Source organism: Triturus cristatus, chromosome 11, assembly GCF_964204655.1.
Source record: "Triturus cristatus chromosome 11, aTriCri1.1, whole genome shotgun sequence".
In the NCBI taxonomy this organism is placed as follows: domain Eukaryota; kingdom Metazoa; phylum Chordata; class Amphibia; order Caudata; family Salamandridae; genus Triturus; species Triturus cristatus.
In genome coordinates, this window is record NC_140594.1 from 1,166,171,956 (window position 1) to 1,166,187,406 (window position 15,451).

The 15,451-nt window shown below is 41.9% G+C and overlaps 1 protein-coding gene across 3 annotated transcripts in view; it reads left to right on the forward strand.

Annotated features, from left to right (window-relative positions):
* LOC146788645 (putative cation-transporting ATPase 13A4) overlaps nt 1–15,451 on the forward strand; it is a 361,715-nt gene that overhangs the window by 267,650 nt on the left and 78,614 nt on the right. For 2 of the 3 annotated variants that reach the window (XM_085635857.1, XM_085635855.1), the window contains exons 18-19: nt 8,728–8,852; nt 11,670–11,851. In XM_085635857.1, coding sequence (XP_085491983.1) covers nt 8,728–8,852; nt 11,670–11,851 — 307 coding nt within the window. The remainder of the gene's footprint in view (nt 1–8,727; nt 8,853–11,669; nt 11,852–15,451) is intronic. The other variant, XM_085635856.1, reaches the window with a different exon arrangement.

The window sequence follows — 15,451 nt, forward strand, 5'->3', positions numbered from 1 at the left end:
AGTTAATCACACGGTTGATAATGTCCACAGCTTCTGCAAGACATGTCGGAGGGCACGCGCCAAGAGGAGACCCAGACTTGCATTTCAAAATGACATCCCTGGACTGTTCCAAGGATAGAGGCCTGAACCGGGTAAGCCTATGGCTGAGCTGACCTTAAGGCAGGCAGTAATCTCTGGATATCCAAGATTTTAGCTTCTAAAAAGGTGGCCAAGCCATTGCGGAGCTCTTGAGTGGGTACAGTAGCTTGATGACAAGACTGTGGAGAAGTGAAATACCTTAAGATCTGGAAGATATAGGGGGAGCTATGTTCAGCAGAGATGATTTTCTTAGTAAAGGACTGGCCCTGAGCCTGTTTAAGAGAAACATGATAAGCTCTAAGCGCTACTTTGTATACAGCCTTGCTATTGGAGGAATAGTCTTTACGCCAAATGCGTTCGAGCTTTTTACAGGCTTTACGTTCCTCAGCCAGGTGTGAGGAGAACCATAGGCCGAGGATCTGCCCTCGCCCTTCTTCTGCTCTCTCCGTTGCCCAGAGAAGCCAGCCATTAACATCAAGATTGACATCATTAGTAAGATGAGGACACGGTCCGAGTGACCGGCATTGCAAAATGTTTATATAGTTAATATTAATGAAAGATAGTTTCTTTGTGCTTCTATGTATTGGAAAATAGGAGAAGTTCATCAGAGATGTATTGATAAATTAGAAATGACAAGCATCAATTCCCAGACTTAGCAAGAAACCTGCAGTGGGAACAATTTTGCAGCACCATCTGCACGAAGTATTGTACGCTCATGGTGTAAATACTATGTTGGCTCGCCGCTAAACACAAGTCATTGCCCTGCTATTGTGCAGACGCAAGGGAGATGCATCTTTTGTTCGCTGTGCACTTGAAGCAGCACGCGGCCCAGCGCAAGTCTCGACTGCACAGCTGCCGTCCACTGCACTTTAACCTTGGACCTTGTTTCTTCAATGAGATTGGAGAAGCATCTTTCACATAGTCAAAGTCTGTTGGATCCAGTGGCGGCTGGAACAGATAGGAATGGTGTTGGAGTGGGGTGGGGCGGGATGGGGGGAAGTCGACAGATGATGGGACAGGTAAAATTAATTTAAAAAAAGAAGTAAAATAACTTACCTTGCACTCGCGGCATCGCCGACTCGGCGATGCGGCGAGTGCAAAGTAAGTGGCTCTTACCTGTGCTGGCCGCCACTGATTGGACCCTCCCAACCTCTTTTCTCATTCAGATATAGGCACTAATTCCCAGGGCAAAAATACAGAGGGATATGCCAGAAGGCCTTATCAAATTAAAAATCCTTTATTTTCAATATTGATGAATCCTCACAACATGAAAAACAGCGGATTCGTTTGGATCCTGAGCAGACGGAACTTCATTAGGGCTGTTATGATAAAAATATACAAAACAATAATTTAGAGAATTATTAAAATGTTATTTACAAATTCAAAACAATTCAACATGTAATTGGGAATAATTAAGTCGCCAGGACATTACTAATGTCCTCCTCCTTACGGTGTTATTGGAGTGAGTTGCTGTTAATAATGAGAGTCCACACGCTTGTGTCTCGCGTCTAATTGGCATCGTTCATCAGAGCGCTTGATCTATCCTACGAATTGTGTTTATAAACATTTTACCACCTTATATCATTTGTTAATTCAATTTTATCAGCCGTCAATTTGGTGCTTTTAACAATGGGATCCCTAATATTATTTACTATGTCTCCACTTAGCGCAGAAACACCTGGGAGTGTAGGGTTCAATGAGTGTCATTTGATTTGGAATAAGGGCCAGCTCTAGGGCTAGAGAAGGGTTTATATTTATGTAATTTAATTACAAAGTTTTAGGATTGGGGTTAATGTTCATTTAACTCAATCTAACAGAGTGAAAGTACATTTACATGAAAAGTATTTTTAAGGCTGTGGTGAGTTTGCTATTATGGGATCGAATTAAAAACATAAAGCCTCAGCAGGTGACGTCACAGCAGTGAGTTATTCATTCATTCTGACAGCTGTGTGCTCAAAGGCACACTCGTCTGCCAGAGGTGCAAATTACAATGGCGAATGTTTCGCTTTGACTACTCGCTGCTTTGGAGTTTGAGTTTCAATTCAAGTGAAATAAACTTGACAATACATATGTCAGACAAAGGGGTGCCTCTAAAGCTGGGGTAATAGGAACAGACGGTGCTGTATCATACAAAGGGCTTGGGGGACAACAGGCGTGTGCCCCCTTTCTGCAACCACACGGTGCGTTGATATTGCAGAAGGGGCCACAGACGCTTGCACGGCCCCTGCTCTAAGTCAGAGAGCCCGGCGGCCATCTTAAGGGTGCGGTCTCTCATTTGCATGGGGGTGCTTTCCGATACAAATGAGCTAAGCGCTTTGCCTCTGTGTCTGTGCCGTATTATGCTACAGGGTGCAGCGACAAACAGGCCATCAGCAGGCACACTGAATGTGCACCGCCAAGAGGTGGTACACAGTGCACCCTTGAGGGCAGCCTTCTGGAGGCATTTCTATCAGAGTAAAGCACTAGATCCAAAGCATCGGAGTAAAGCTCCAGATCCAGGGCATTTCTACGAGGGTAAAGCCACAGATCCAGAGCATTTCTTCCAGAGTTATGCCCCGGATCCAGGGCATTTTTACTGGAGTAAAGCCCCGGATCCAGGGCATTTCTACTGGAGTAAAGCCCCAGATCCAGGGTATTTCTACCGGAGTAAAGCCCCAGATCCAGGGCATTTCTACTGGAGTAAAGCTCCAGATCCAGGGTATTTCTACAAGAGTAAAGCCACAGATCCAGAGCATTTCTTCCAGAGTAATGCCCCGGATCCAGGGCATTTCTACTGGAGTAATGCCCCGGATCCAGGGCATTTCTATGAGAGTAAAGCCCCGGATCCAGGGCATTTCTTCCAGAGTAATGCCCCAGATCCATGGCATTTCTACTGGAGTAATGCCCCGGATCCAGGGCATTTCAACCAGAGTAAAGCCCCGGATCCAGGGCATTTCTACTGGAGTAAAGCTCCAGATCCAGGGCATTTCAACCGGAGTAAAGCCCCTGATCCAGGGTTGGTATTCTTGAAAGAGAAGACCTCAATAAGGTGATCACACAGGGCACCTGTTCCTGGTTAACCCTCAAAGCATCATTGGAATCCACGGACCCCCTTGTCTATGTCTTGAACTTCAAAATAATGCACTAAAATCCAGAGACAAGTACACACCGGAGAAATTCTCCAATATTTAAATACTTTATTTTATTCACAATCAAATATAGAAATAGTTTTCAGTTTTGCTTCTTTATTTGTATATAATGAATTTTAATATTTTATTTCATTTTGTAAAACTGCTGCTGCGTGCCCCCTCAGTAGGCATGTGGACCCCCTGGGGTCTTCGGACCACAGGTGAAGAACCCCTGCATCAGAACACCCCGCTGAGAGGAGAGTGGTCCACGGAGGGTTTCAGCAGTCATAAGATGGCCGCCTGTCCTGTGGAGTCAGCACCAGGCAGGCGATGGAAGACCTTTTGAAGCCTGTGGAGGGACCTGACTGCACGTCAAATGATTTACTGCTCTGCCTGCTGTAAGCCTGGGGGACCGAGCCTGCTGTCACTCAGAAGCCTGCGCAGGGAGGGGCCCCTCTGGGTGTACAGAGGAACAACTTGCAATGCACCCTGACACCTGTAAAGTCCCAGAGTCTGTGTGAGGTGCCTGCTGGGAAAAACACAGAGAAAATATTCATTGAAAAACACATCACTGGATGAGTGGGTGACTTTCCACTATGATTAATGCCCGGTAAACATCATGGGCGGATCTTCCCGTTAACTCCTGGCCTGCAAAGCTCTGAATCATTTAACCGTAAACTATTAAGGTGTTTCATAACGTTGCTGTGTTTAACTTCCCTGACTCAAACAGGACCTGTTGGTTGGTTGGACACCGTTGCGGAATTGGCGCTCAGCTAACTGGTTTTCCAGGATAAGCCTAATATAATGACTTTGGGACTTTGAAGGTGAGCGGGTAATATTTCTTTTCATGCCCATGGACGTTTGCCAATTAGAAATGATTTCACTTAAAATAAAGCTACAAACATCACTCTGAAGGGAAGTGTTCCTTGGAACGGAGAAGACGTCTCTAGCATCAGCAGCGTGGCTGCCGGAAGAAGTCCTTTCTCTCTAGGGAAGGCGTGAGGAGTGTACGGCCCACTTCCTGTTCAATCACTTAGACAAGCTTCCCTTAGGATCAGAAAGACCTGCCCTGAATTTCACCCACAAGCCTAAGGGGGGGGGCAAGGTCTGTTCAGAGGAAACTCTCTCTGCTTTCTGGCTTCACTTCACATTTTTTTAAAAAGGTTTTAAAAGACATTTTATTTGATGAAAAGATAAAACATAGTACAATATTTAAAGATACATTACATAAGTATAGAATAATGCAGTTAATTCATATAGGAATGGGAAAAGGAAAAATTGAAAGAAAGGAAAAGAATGGGGGATAGTAAGGAAGAAAAGGGGGTATCAAACTCTATATTGGGTCTTATAAATGAAACATAACAATTATGTAACTATAGTTCCTACTGTAATAACTTAGTCTTTGAGCATAAGATAAAATATGTTAGAAAAATATTAATACATTTTAAATCAAGGAAGTTTGGATATTTCTTCATTGTGAGGATTATGCAAGGGTAAAGCTTGAGCTGACACATTTAGGAAATTAGCGATAGGTAACCACAGTATGTCTCGTTTAATAGCAAGTCTGATTGGGTGAACATAAGCCCTATCCAGTCTATGATTGTAGCAAATTCCATACCACCACGCTTGAAATGAAACATTCAAAGTATTTTATAATGCAGACATTGGTATCATGAGAGGTCCACACCTCTGAGATGCTGCCTAGAAAAATATGTGAAAGAGAAAAAGGGATGTGAGTATGGAAAATAGTATTAATTTGTTGCCACACTCTGATCCAGAAATTGTGACTAGACGGGCAATCAAACAGCATATGTTTAAGATCTGCCGATGGGGCAGGACAAGACCAACAGGTAGAGGGGATGGTAGGATCAATACTATGTAATTTAGCCGGAGTGATCAGAAGTCTATTATATATGAAATATAAAGTTTGGGTAGTGTTTGCTGCTCTAGAAGACTTCCTTATTTTATTCCAGATTTTGTTCCATATTAGAATAGGAAAAGATTCACCCAAGTCAGATTCCCAACTACAATCTACCGTAGATTTATCATGAGTGATAGGGATATCCATTAAGTTCTTATATATTTGAGATGCCGAAGGGAGGGCGTGTAAAATTGATGTTCTGATAGGGGAGGAAACAGTTAGTGTGTGAGAGGGTACAAAAGCATTATAAGAAGCTTGAGCAGCTGTAATCAAAGACATATATTTGGAGTAGTAAGAGTGAGGAAGAGAAAAACGGGATCAAATTACGGAAAAGGGGATACAGATACCATCTTGAAAGAGTTGATGAGCCCGTTTTGGTCCAAAATCTAACCAATCCTTCCATAAAAGAGTCCTGTTCTTAAGTTTAATATGTTTATTATACCAGATTGGCGATTTTAGAAAACAAGTTCGTTCGTCTAAACCACCCAAAAAGAGAGGTTGAAAAATGTTACGGGCATTTTTAAGAATAGGGAGGGATAATGCTACTGGAAAATGGGATAAAGAAATGTATTCTTCAAAGGCAAAAGGGTGAAAAAAGGGATTTTCGACCTCTACCCACAAAGGTTGAAGATTAGAGTCATTCACATTATTAGATATCAAAAAAGAAGAATGTTTAAGAAAAAATGAGGTATGATAAGAAGAGAAATCGGGAAAGTTAACTCCACCCATGTGCTTAGGTTTTTTAAGTTTGCAAAGAGACATCCTAGCTGTTTTGTTCTGCCATAAAAATGTTTAGAGAATACTACAAATATTCTTATAACAGGATTTAGGATTATTGATTGGAATATTGGATAAATAAAACAAAATTATTGGAACTAGCCTCATTTTTATAGAGTCTAATCTACCCCACCAGGATAAAAATAAGGGATGCCAACGTGTTGTGGAAGTAGTTAAGATTAATTGTAAGTTTTTCAAATTCAATGCAACCGTTTCTTTACTAGAAGGGGTGAACCATAATCCCAGATGTTTGATCTTAGTTGGATTCCAATGGAAAGAAGAAGCTAACAGGCACATGCAGCAAAGCTTTTTGCGATCGCAAACGATGCGAATCGCAAAAATCGTCCGTTTGCGGTTGCAAAATTAGCTTTTGCGATGCATGAAACAACTTGCCACTCGCAATTAAAAAAATCGCAATTATTTGCGATTTCTTAAATTGCGGTTGCATTTAAGGAATCACAAATTGCGATTCCTTAAATACAATGCAAGCTGCCTTTTAAAATAGCGATATCGCTATTAGTGCCCGCTATTTACCATGAAATCATACCAGATGGTAAATAGCGGAAACTTTGAAAAATGCACTAAAGTGCATTTTTCAAAGTTGTAGGTTACACACACACATGCCCTTGCGACATGTGTGTTCGCAACATATGTGCACAGATCAATTTCAGGGGTGCAACGGGGTGTCCTTATGTCTTATCTAATTATTTTAAACACTGTAGATAATCTCGGTATATTAGAATTATATTTGATCTTTTGGTGGTGTTTAATTCTTTTGCTGATTGGTGAAATGGTTGGCTGATAGGAATTGTGGCATATATGTACTATCACATGTACCCCCAGACACAGAATAGGTAAAACCCTTTAATACATCAGCCCTCTTTTCAAAGAAGTCAGTTTGATGGCAGGGCACCTGCCAAACACCCCAGCCTTTGAACAGGTACCTGTGTGACTATTGCCAACATCATGCACATGCGATAGTGGTCAAAACATGACACAAAACCTTTAAAATACTAACACATTTATAGTTACAAGGTGCCCCATTGTTATGTGTGATACTTTCAGCTAATGCTGGCTTTTTACCCAACTGGGGTTTTGAGCCCGTTGTTACAATACTAACAGCACATTTTCTAGTCCCAGCACACAACGTCCTGTCTGTGAAAAGGTCAGGGCTGACTTAAAGTGAGGCATTGGCCATGGGGATAGTTGGCTACTATGAATGTGCACACAACAGCAGCACCACCTTAATGTAGTCAGGCAAAGCATGCCGACAATCAGTGGCGAGCATGCTGAAAGCATCAAGCTTCAGGTGCCTTAGAATGCACGACTATGAATTCATCTGGTGTAATTCAGAATCTTAAAGGTTTCACAGGGCTGTAGGCAGGGTGGACCCCCACTATAACGTCATAATATTCAGTAAGGAGGTAAGGAGCAGGTGAATGATCTCAAACTGTGTCCAGGAAGTTGTTTATGAAAACATTTGAATATAGCACTCTTAATTTTTAAAATCATTAATAATCCTGTAAACCAGAAAATGTACTGATAGAGTGAGTGTGCGTGGCCATGAGCTGTGCGAGAGGGTAATGAGATGTGAGTATGAGAGTACTGCACAGACATTCTATGCTCAAAACAGTCTAACATAAGCCCATTGGACACACTGCCAATAGGAAGGCACTGAATATCCTTCATTATTTCTCTTTTAAATTAAACATCTCCTTTAAAGTGATCATTGCAAAACATTACTTTCATAAACACTGGAAAAAAAACAGTTTTTCGTCCATTTTTGGGCTAAGGCAGCTGGATTAACACTGGTAAGCACTCCTTTCAAAAGGTTTGGAAAAGACTGAGAAAACACCACTGAAATCCACAAAAAATAAATGCTGAAAACAGGGCAGCCTACATATACAACAAGGATAAACCCGATCTTGCTCCCATAGTCCTGTTGCCAATGATGGTGCCCCCTGTGGTCCTCAACATAATAGTGGAGATTCACCTCCTGGATGCTAATGGTGCCAAACCGCACCTGCTTTGATCCTGTAATTATAAACTCATGGCCAATCGGGTAAATAAGTCTCAACTGAGGCTTCCACCCTCATAGAGAGATATCTACCCAAGCACTCATGAGAACCATCCAGGGAGCGCTCTCGAACAGAGCGAGCGCACCAAGAAAAGGTATTCCGAGTTCACACAACATTACTAACTTGTTAAAGCAGCACAATGTGAAAGATACCACCATTTTTAGGTCTCGCCTGACCCAGCGCATGCGCTGCTCTGGCGAGACTTATTGAGAGGGCTCCAAAAAGTGCTACCAGGCCAGCCTAGAGCTACAGTGCATGTGCGCGGACGCGCGCGCCACGCTTGACAGCGATTACTTTCACTTTCGCGGCCGCACGGCCCCTTGGCATAGCCAATAGGTCTCGCTTTTGGGACCTTTATAAGTATTTAGTTATGCAACTGTTGCATGGCTAAACACTTATAAGGTCCCAAAGGCGAGACCTATTGGCTATGCCAGTGCTTGTTGATTTTGGCATCTATACCATGAGAAAGAACAGTTCAATACTCATTGCACGCCTGGCGTAAAGCAGTTAGCATTGAATTGCCAAGATGCTCCAAGAGAACCATGTTTATTCACCCAATCATAGTCGAAAACCTACCGGTGAGAAGCTCTGTATTTTATTTTTGCTCTGTTTCCGAATTTCTTCTAAACTTTCACCATCATCCCTTTGGACGTGGCCACTCTCTGAGCAGTGAACACATAAGCCCACATTTTGGCACCCGCGCCCTCAGTCCGGCCTGCCCTATGTTGGTTCCTACAGTGACCTTTGCCTGTTTCTTGTCCCCAAGGGAAGAAGTGGAATCAAACCTGGAGTTCCTTGGGCTGCTGGTGATGGAGAATCAGCTGAAACCCGAGACCAGACCTGTGTTGCAGGAGCTCTTGGATGCCCGAATCCGGACAGTGATGGTGACAGGTATGCTAGCGGGATTACCGCCTTCTCTTTACGCATGTACTTTATAGCGGTTAAATTCAAGAATCCGGACAGTGATGGTGACAGGTATGCTAGCGGGATTACCGCCTTCTCTTTACGCATGTACATTATAGCGGTTAAATTCAAGAATCCGGACAGTGATAGTGACAGGTATGCTAGCGAGATTACCGCCTTCTCTTTACGCATGTACTTTATAGCGGTTAAATTCAAGAATCCGGACAGTGATGGTGACAGGTATGACAGCGGGATTACCGCCTTCTCTTTACACATGTACATTATAGCGGTTAAATTCAAGAATCCGGACAGTGATGGTGACAGGTATGACAGCGGGATTACCGCCTTCTCTTTACACATGTACTTTATAGTGGTTATATTCAAGAATCAAGACTGTAATGGTGACAGGTATGTCAGCGTAATTACTGGATTCTTTGAACAGAGGTGTTTTGTTAAATGCAGAATACGGACCGTAATGTGTGACAGGTATAACAGTGGGATTACTGCTGTCTCTGTGCACATTGGCCCTAGGTTGCTTGTATTCAGGTTCAGGGAGGACCTGGCTTGGCATTTCGGGCTGAATTGTTTCCATGAGGAGCAGGATCAAGGCTGATTTGCATATGGCTGGGTCCAAATTGAGGTAGCATAGTGGGAAAACAAAAACAATGGATTGGAATGTGGCCCAGAGATAGCTGAGATTAATTCATGCATTCCACCCAATACTCTGTTGTTGTTGCAGTTGACGCCTGAGTGTGATGGGTATGCCCAAACGTGGGTCCTGTGCACACTGTGTCACTGGAACCAAGCTATAATCAGCAGATGAGCCCATAACAAGGGTGAAACCGGTCCTGGGTTGCTTTTGTTCTGTTCTGGGAGGACCTGGCTTGGCAGTTTGGGTTGGGCTGTTCCCATTGGAGCAGGGGCAAGACTGATTTCCATATTGCTGTGTCCAAATTGAGGTGGCAGGTTGTGCAAACTAAAAAGGGACTATTATACAGCCCGAGTGATTACCAGTGACTGAGATTAATTCAAGGATTCAAATCATCACGTTTTGTACACTTCATTTCAATAACCAAGGCAGTTCGGAGGATAAAATTGTCAACAAAAAGTCACAAATAAATAGTTTTGTTCTATTTATGTGTCATTGTTTATTCTTGTGTTTAATTCTCTTTTTAAAAATGTCTTTAATAGGTTTATTTACTATAAACTACGTTAAAAGTATCTGAATTATTTCACCAAACGCACATATTATTATTATTGTATAGATTGCAATCCTTAACAAAGATTTAGGCATCAAAACACTCCAGACTATAACAAATGTTATACAAATGAACAATCCACCACAATCTGGGAGTGGGGGCATGACATTTATCAGAACTAATGAGGACATTTTCACTTTGCAATGGATTTGTTTCACAAAATTGACACAAACCTGGTGCAAAGTGTTATGTTGGGATTTACTTTCCCAAGCAAATCATGATATACGTTGGAAATTTGCCCTAAAATAGTTCTCTTTTGCATCCGCACACAATTAATCTTGTTCGTATTGGAGAGTTAGGATTCCATACTGGAACTGTGAACTGTAATAAACTTCCAGCTTCCTTCTTCTTAGCCCCACCTGCAGCTTCCTCTGTGAACCCATGCAGGTCTTTAGATTTTCTTGATCAATGGATTTCCTGCTGCATGGGGAGCAAGGGTAAAGACAGTATCACACGTTTGTATGTGTTATTGTTAACATATACACTTGGATGATTTTAACTGTGATGTCTTGTCCTCCTCTTTTACATGCTAAACACTTATCTTCCTTTGAGCAAACAACATCTTTATTCTCCATAAGTCACTGCGATTCTCCGGGAATTATGCGCCTTTCCACAGTTTGTCTTTGTGTGGTTGTGGCGAACTTTAAAAGTGTTTTGTTTTTTCTGTCCAGCCCTGCCAGCCTGATGTAGGGCTTGAAGAAAAATATTTTCAGATCGCAGTATACATGTCTGGCTATCTTGTGTGGGACATAGTCAAAGCCGTAAACTAAACTTTGCAAGCCTCAGGGCCAAACATGACCCCATTATGTTCTTAAAGAATTACTTTATCTTTTGGTGTGATGCTTCTTTCATTTAGAAGCACATTACATCTCATCTGATTGAAAATCATCTTTCATAAACGCAATTTGAAAACTGCACAGATTTTAGACTGACCTTCTTCCTGATATGGGATATGCAAATTATTTTTCATATATGAGAGGTTTTACTTAGTTCATGATTATTGGCCTTGATATAGTGTTTGTAATGTATGGATTGTCTTTCACCTATATAAAACTGTAGTTTGCCTCATGCAAGTATTAGCTTATGCTGAAAATTGATGTGTCCTCCTTTTCTCACAAGTACTGCTGAAGCATGTTGCATCAGTAACTTGTGACCATTTACCACAGAAATGCCTCAACACTCGCAGAGGAAAGGTAAGTCAAAAGACACTCATGTTCAAAATGGCTGCGCAAATTAAGGATTTAACTTTGCAGCCTTCCCGTATTCCTCATGCTTTTGCAGGAAATACGGAAGACGGTCTTCCACTAAAAACACAAAATAGATGTTGGGTGATTAATGCAATCCAGTACTTTTGGATTCCAAAACATATCATTTACAAACGGTACAATTAGAGCGGACATTATTTTCAAAGCGAGTCTGTGTACCTTGTATTTATTATTTGTGCGTGAGATGAGCCACATTACAACACTCAATTTTGATGCTTGCAGCTGAAGTCTATGTGACAACATGTGGGATGCTAAACATGGCTTGTCCTCATGTCCCTCAGGTGACAACCTTCAGACGGCACTCACAGTTGCGAAACATTCCGGAATGATTCCTGAGTCTAGCACGGCCATCCTGGTCACCGCGTGCGGGCCTGAAGGCTGCAGCCCGGCGTCCATCACCCTACAAGTGATGGACGATGTGAAGAGCAAGATGAATGGAGTGGACGTAAGCAATGCACTTGGGGTATACAAATTTTAGGGATGTGCGTAGTTTACTTTAGCTTAATTATGAAACATTTTAGCTAAATGATATAAAATTCTGTGTAATTACACAAAATGCAAACCAATAATTTAGAGGTATACTTTAGTGTTAAATGCATCCTTGAGACAATTTTCGATGCAGGAAACAATTTCAGGGTAAGAAATATTGAAACATAGCAAAGCATAGTGGAACACAGACTGCCTAGTTCTGTTGTTCACATGCATTTGCTGTGAGTTTTTATTGAGAATGGCAAGTTCACAGTGACTTTTTACCATCAATGTCACATATTTGCTCCATGTGGCATAATGGCATTATTTTGGTAATTTTGCATAACCAGCGTAACACGAAATGCCCCAGATTATACAAATCACGCCGGTGTAATCAATATGTCACCCAGGCCTAATATCTATCTCAGTATACGTGAGGAACATGACCTGGGTTGAGAAGTGGGTCTCTCCGCAGCTTCTGTGTATCCTCACTCATTTGCACAAGCTTCCCGATATTACCTTCCCCTCAGGGTGTATTCACCGCAACGTTAAAACCACATGGTACGCAAAAAACAATGTATCACTGTAACCGTCTGAAAGCAAGGGGGACTGAGTGTAAAAATGTGGGAACAAAGTGCCACTTATAGGGTGAGAAGTGCAGCATTAGCCGCCCACAATGCAAGGAGTGCAAACAGTTATCCAAGTATTGTAAACAAATGTGTGTTCTTAGGAAAACCCAAAAAACTTCTGTGTGTGTACATAAACAATGTTGCCCTGCACGCAAACACCCTAGCTCTATGGTGCAAAGGGGCCTGCGTTGGCACTGAACTGCTAAATTTAGCGCTAGGGGAAATGCAAGCCTGCACCATGTTCTTGTAAATATAGTGCCGTTCTGCGTTTCAGAAGTGGCAGAGCATGTTGTTAACCCAGAACAAAAAGGAGCTCCCTTTTCAAGAGAATTTTGTCAAGATTGCATCAATATGCATATGTCTATTATGACGAGCATGGATTATTATAAATTTGATCATGAATTTTATCCCTCATTGCACCCGGTTGGATAGGGCTTAATGCGCATTACCCCTACGTTCCCTTAAGTCTAAACTAAAATAGCATCAATGGGTGAACGCAAAGCAAAGGGTTAACAAGGGTATGTATCAAATATCAAAGAAACACATAGTAATACATTTCATAAAAGGCCATTCTATTTTTTTTTAAAAGACTGTTTCTTTTATAAATTTTATTCTTTAAACAACTACTACATGAGACAAATCTAATCTCAAAATTCACAATTCAATGCTTCACAATAAAATATTTATCATTCCTCCAGAAACAACACCCTAAGAGCATTAATATCTTATAAAAAATAAATACAAAATATAAAAACCGTACTTTCATGAAAATGTTGTTATTGCATAATTAAAGTGTTCAACATATCGAATTCATAATTGCATAGGCACAAATAATGTTCCACAAAATATGAGCACTAATACAAGAAAATACATTTCTATTAAAATAGCGGGCTCTGAATGAGCTGGCTGGCTCAAAACAAGTGTCGATGCGGTGTTTCAGTGAAACTGACAGCATTCATCACCTTCTTCAGGACAAATGTTATATTAAAAACTTTTCTAAAGAGCTAAAAACTCGAGATCTTCCCAATGGTCTTGGATGGACACTTCTGGTGATCAACCTTTGATGGATACATTTCTTTAGGGTGCTTTTTTATTGTATAAAGAGCAACCCTCAAAAAAGAACGATTAGTTAAATGGTTTTACTGTGTCTTAAATAAGGCCTCTGATAGGGCGTATCGATTGCCCTTTCAAGAGACACAAAGTGAATGGTGTCACATCTAATTATAAATAACGCAATCCAGTACAAAATCAATCTCAGAATAACCGGACTGCACTCTTCCTCACATCTAGACCGGGCACAAGTGTATCACCAGATTCATATGGGAATGATTGGCAGCTCAATAGGCCGTTACGTTCAGGTCCCACTCGGAGGAAGAGCTATTTAACCCATACCCTGTCCCTTTTCCTTACATAGGGTAACTCTCTCAAGATTGTTGGTTCTCGGAGCATGTCGTTAAGCTAAAGAGACTAACAACACACTCTGCCACTTCCATTGTACATATGGCCCTCTGTCTGCAATAACCTCCCCCACACTCTGTTGATGGCTGGCAGACAGTGGAGGAATCCACTCCTAGCCCACAGCCATCTGGCAAATTCTCACGTCGAATGTCACTCTCCCAGTGAGTCACACTTACTCCTTGTGAAGTCAACAGAGCACTCTGAGGATGGCAGTGGACGGACAGAGGGTCATTTGAGAATGTAGATATTGTTGCAGTTTTCAAAGAGGCCTCCCTCAGCTGTCTCGAGCCTCTGGCTTGCGAAGAGTAAGATTTATGTGACCCGAAATGAATTCTTTGCTGAGGGAAACACCCTGGAGAGATACTCCACCCTCTAGTTCTGTACTTTCCTGATGTGTATAGGAACTAAGCAGTATAGATGTAGTGACTAAGAGGAGGTTATCTGGAATGTGAGGGGGCCAAGGTGAGATACCTTTTCTCATGTAGCCAGGATATCAATGCTCTTAAAACACTTTGATTTTGACGTCTCAGGCTGACTCCAAGAGATTTTGGCAAAAAACTAAATACAGCACATATCTGGGTTGCTGTGATTCACCTCAAATTGCAATGCCAAAGCATTGTTTCCACCAATTCCACAGCATTGTTGGTGCAGACCAAAAGCAACGGAGAATCATTAGGCAGAGTGGACCCTGCATACAAAGTTCAAAGGAAGCAGCCACCACAAAATAGCATTTTTACTCACTTGTTTACTGAGGCGAAGACAGGGGTGAGACTTTTGAAGTCATTCATCAGGGAAACCTTTACTTCAAAATCTGGTAAACTATTGGGCCCTGAAAGCACGTTCACCCTTGTATGGGCAGGAGATAGGAGGCGTAAAAGAAGACCAAAGCCCACAATTCAGCTTGAACCGATGGTTAGCTGAGTCTACAATTCAACAACCCAATGTTGAAGTAGAACATTTCCAAAGCACTCAATATCCTGTTGTGGTTGAAGAAGGGATATCCTAAAATTCTTGCAAAGTCACCATTTGCCATTGGTTGATGCATGCTGCGGCCACTCATCTAAGTAGGGATGAACAGCTAGACCCCCTTGTAGAGTTCCGCTAAGAGTGATCTCAGGGCCTTTATGAGCACATGAGGACTTGAAGATGAAGTGAAAGCCTGTAAATTTCCAATGAGACACCTGGGCATAAAACCATGAAATCCTTCGATGAGCTGCCATGATTGGGACTTGGAAGTAAGTATCAAAGGACAAGAGATGCAAGGAAAAGCAATCACCAGTAAAACTCCTTGTAGGGTCCCTGTTTCCAAGTGTTTTGCTATTGCTGATATGTTGAGTCTGTTCAAGTCTATGAATTGCCTGCAGACGTCGGATTGTGTCAGGACCATGCACACCCTTGAATAAAAAAATGGGAGAGTATTTGGGACAGGACCATAGAAGTTTCTCTTTTTTGTAATCAAACCACAGATCTCCTTGAACAAGACCCAAAGTCTTGTTTTTTCCTGAGAG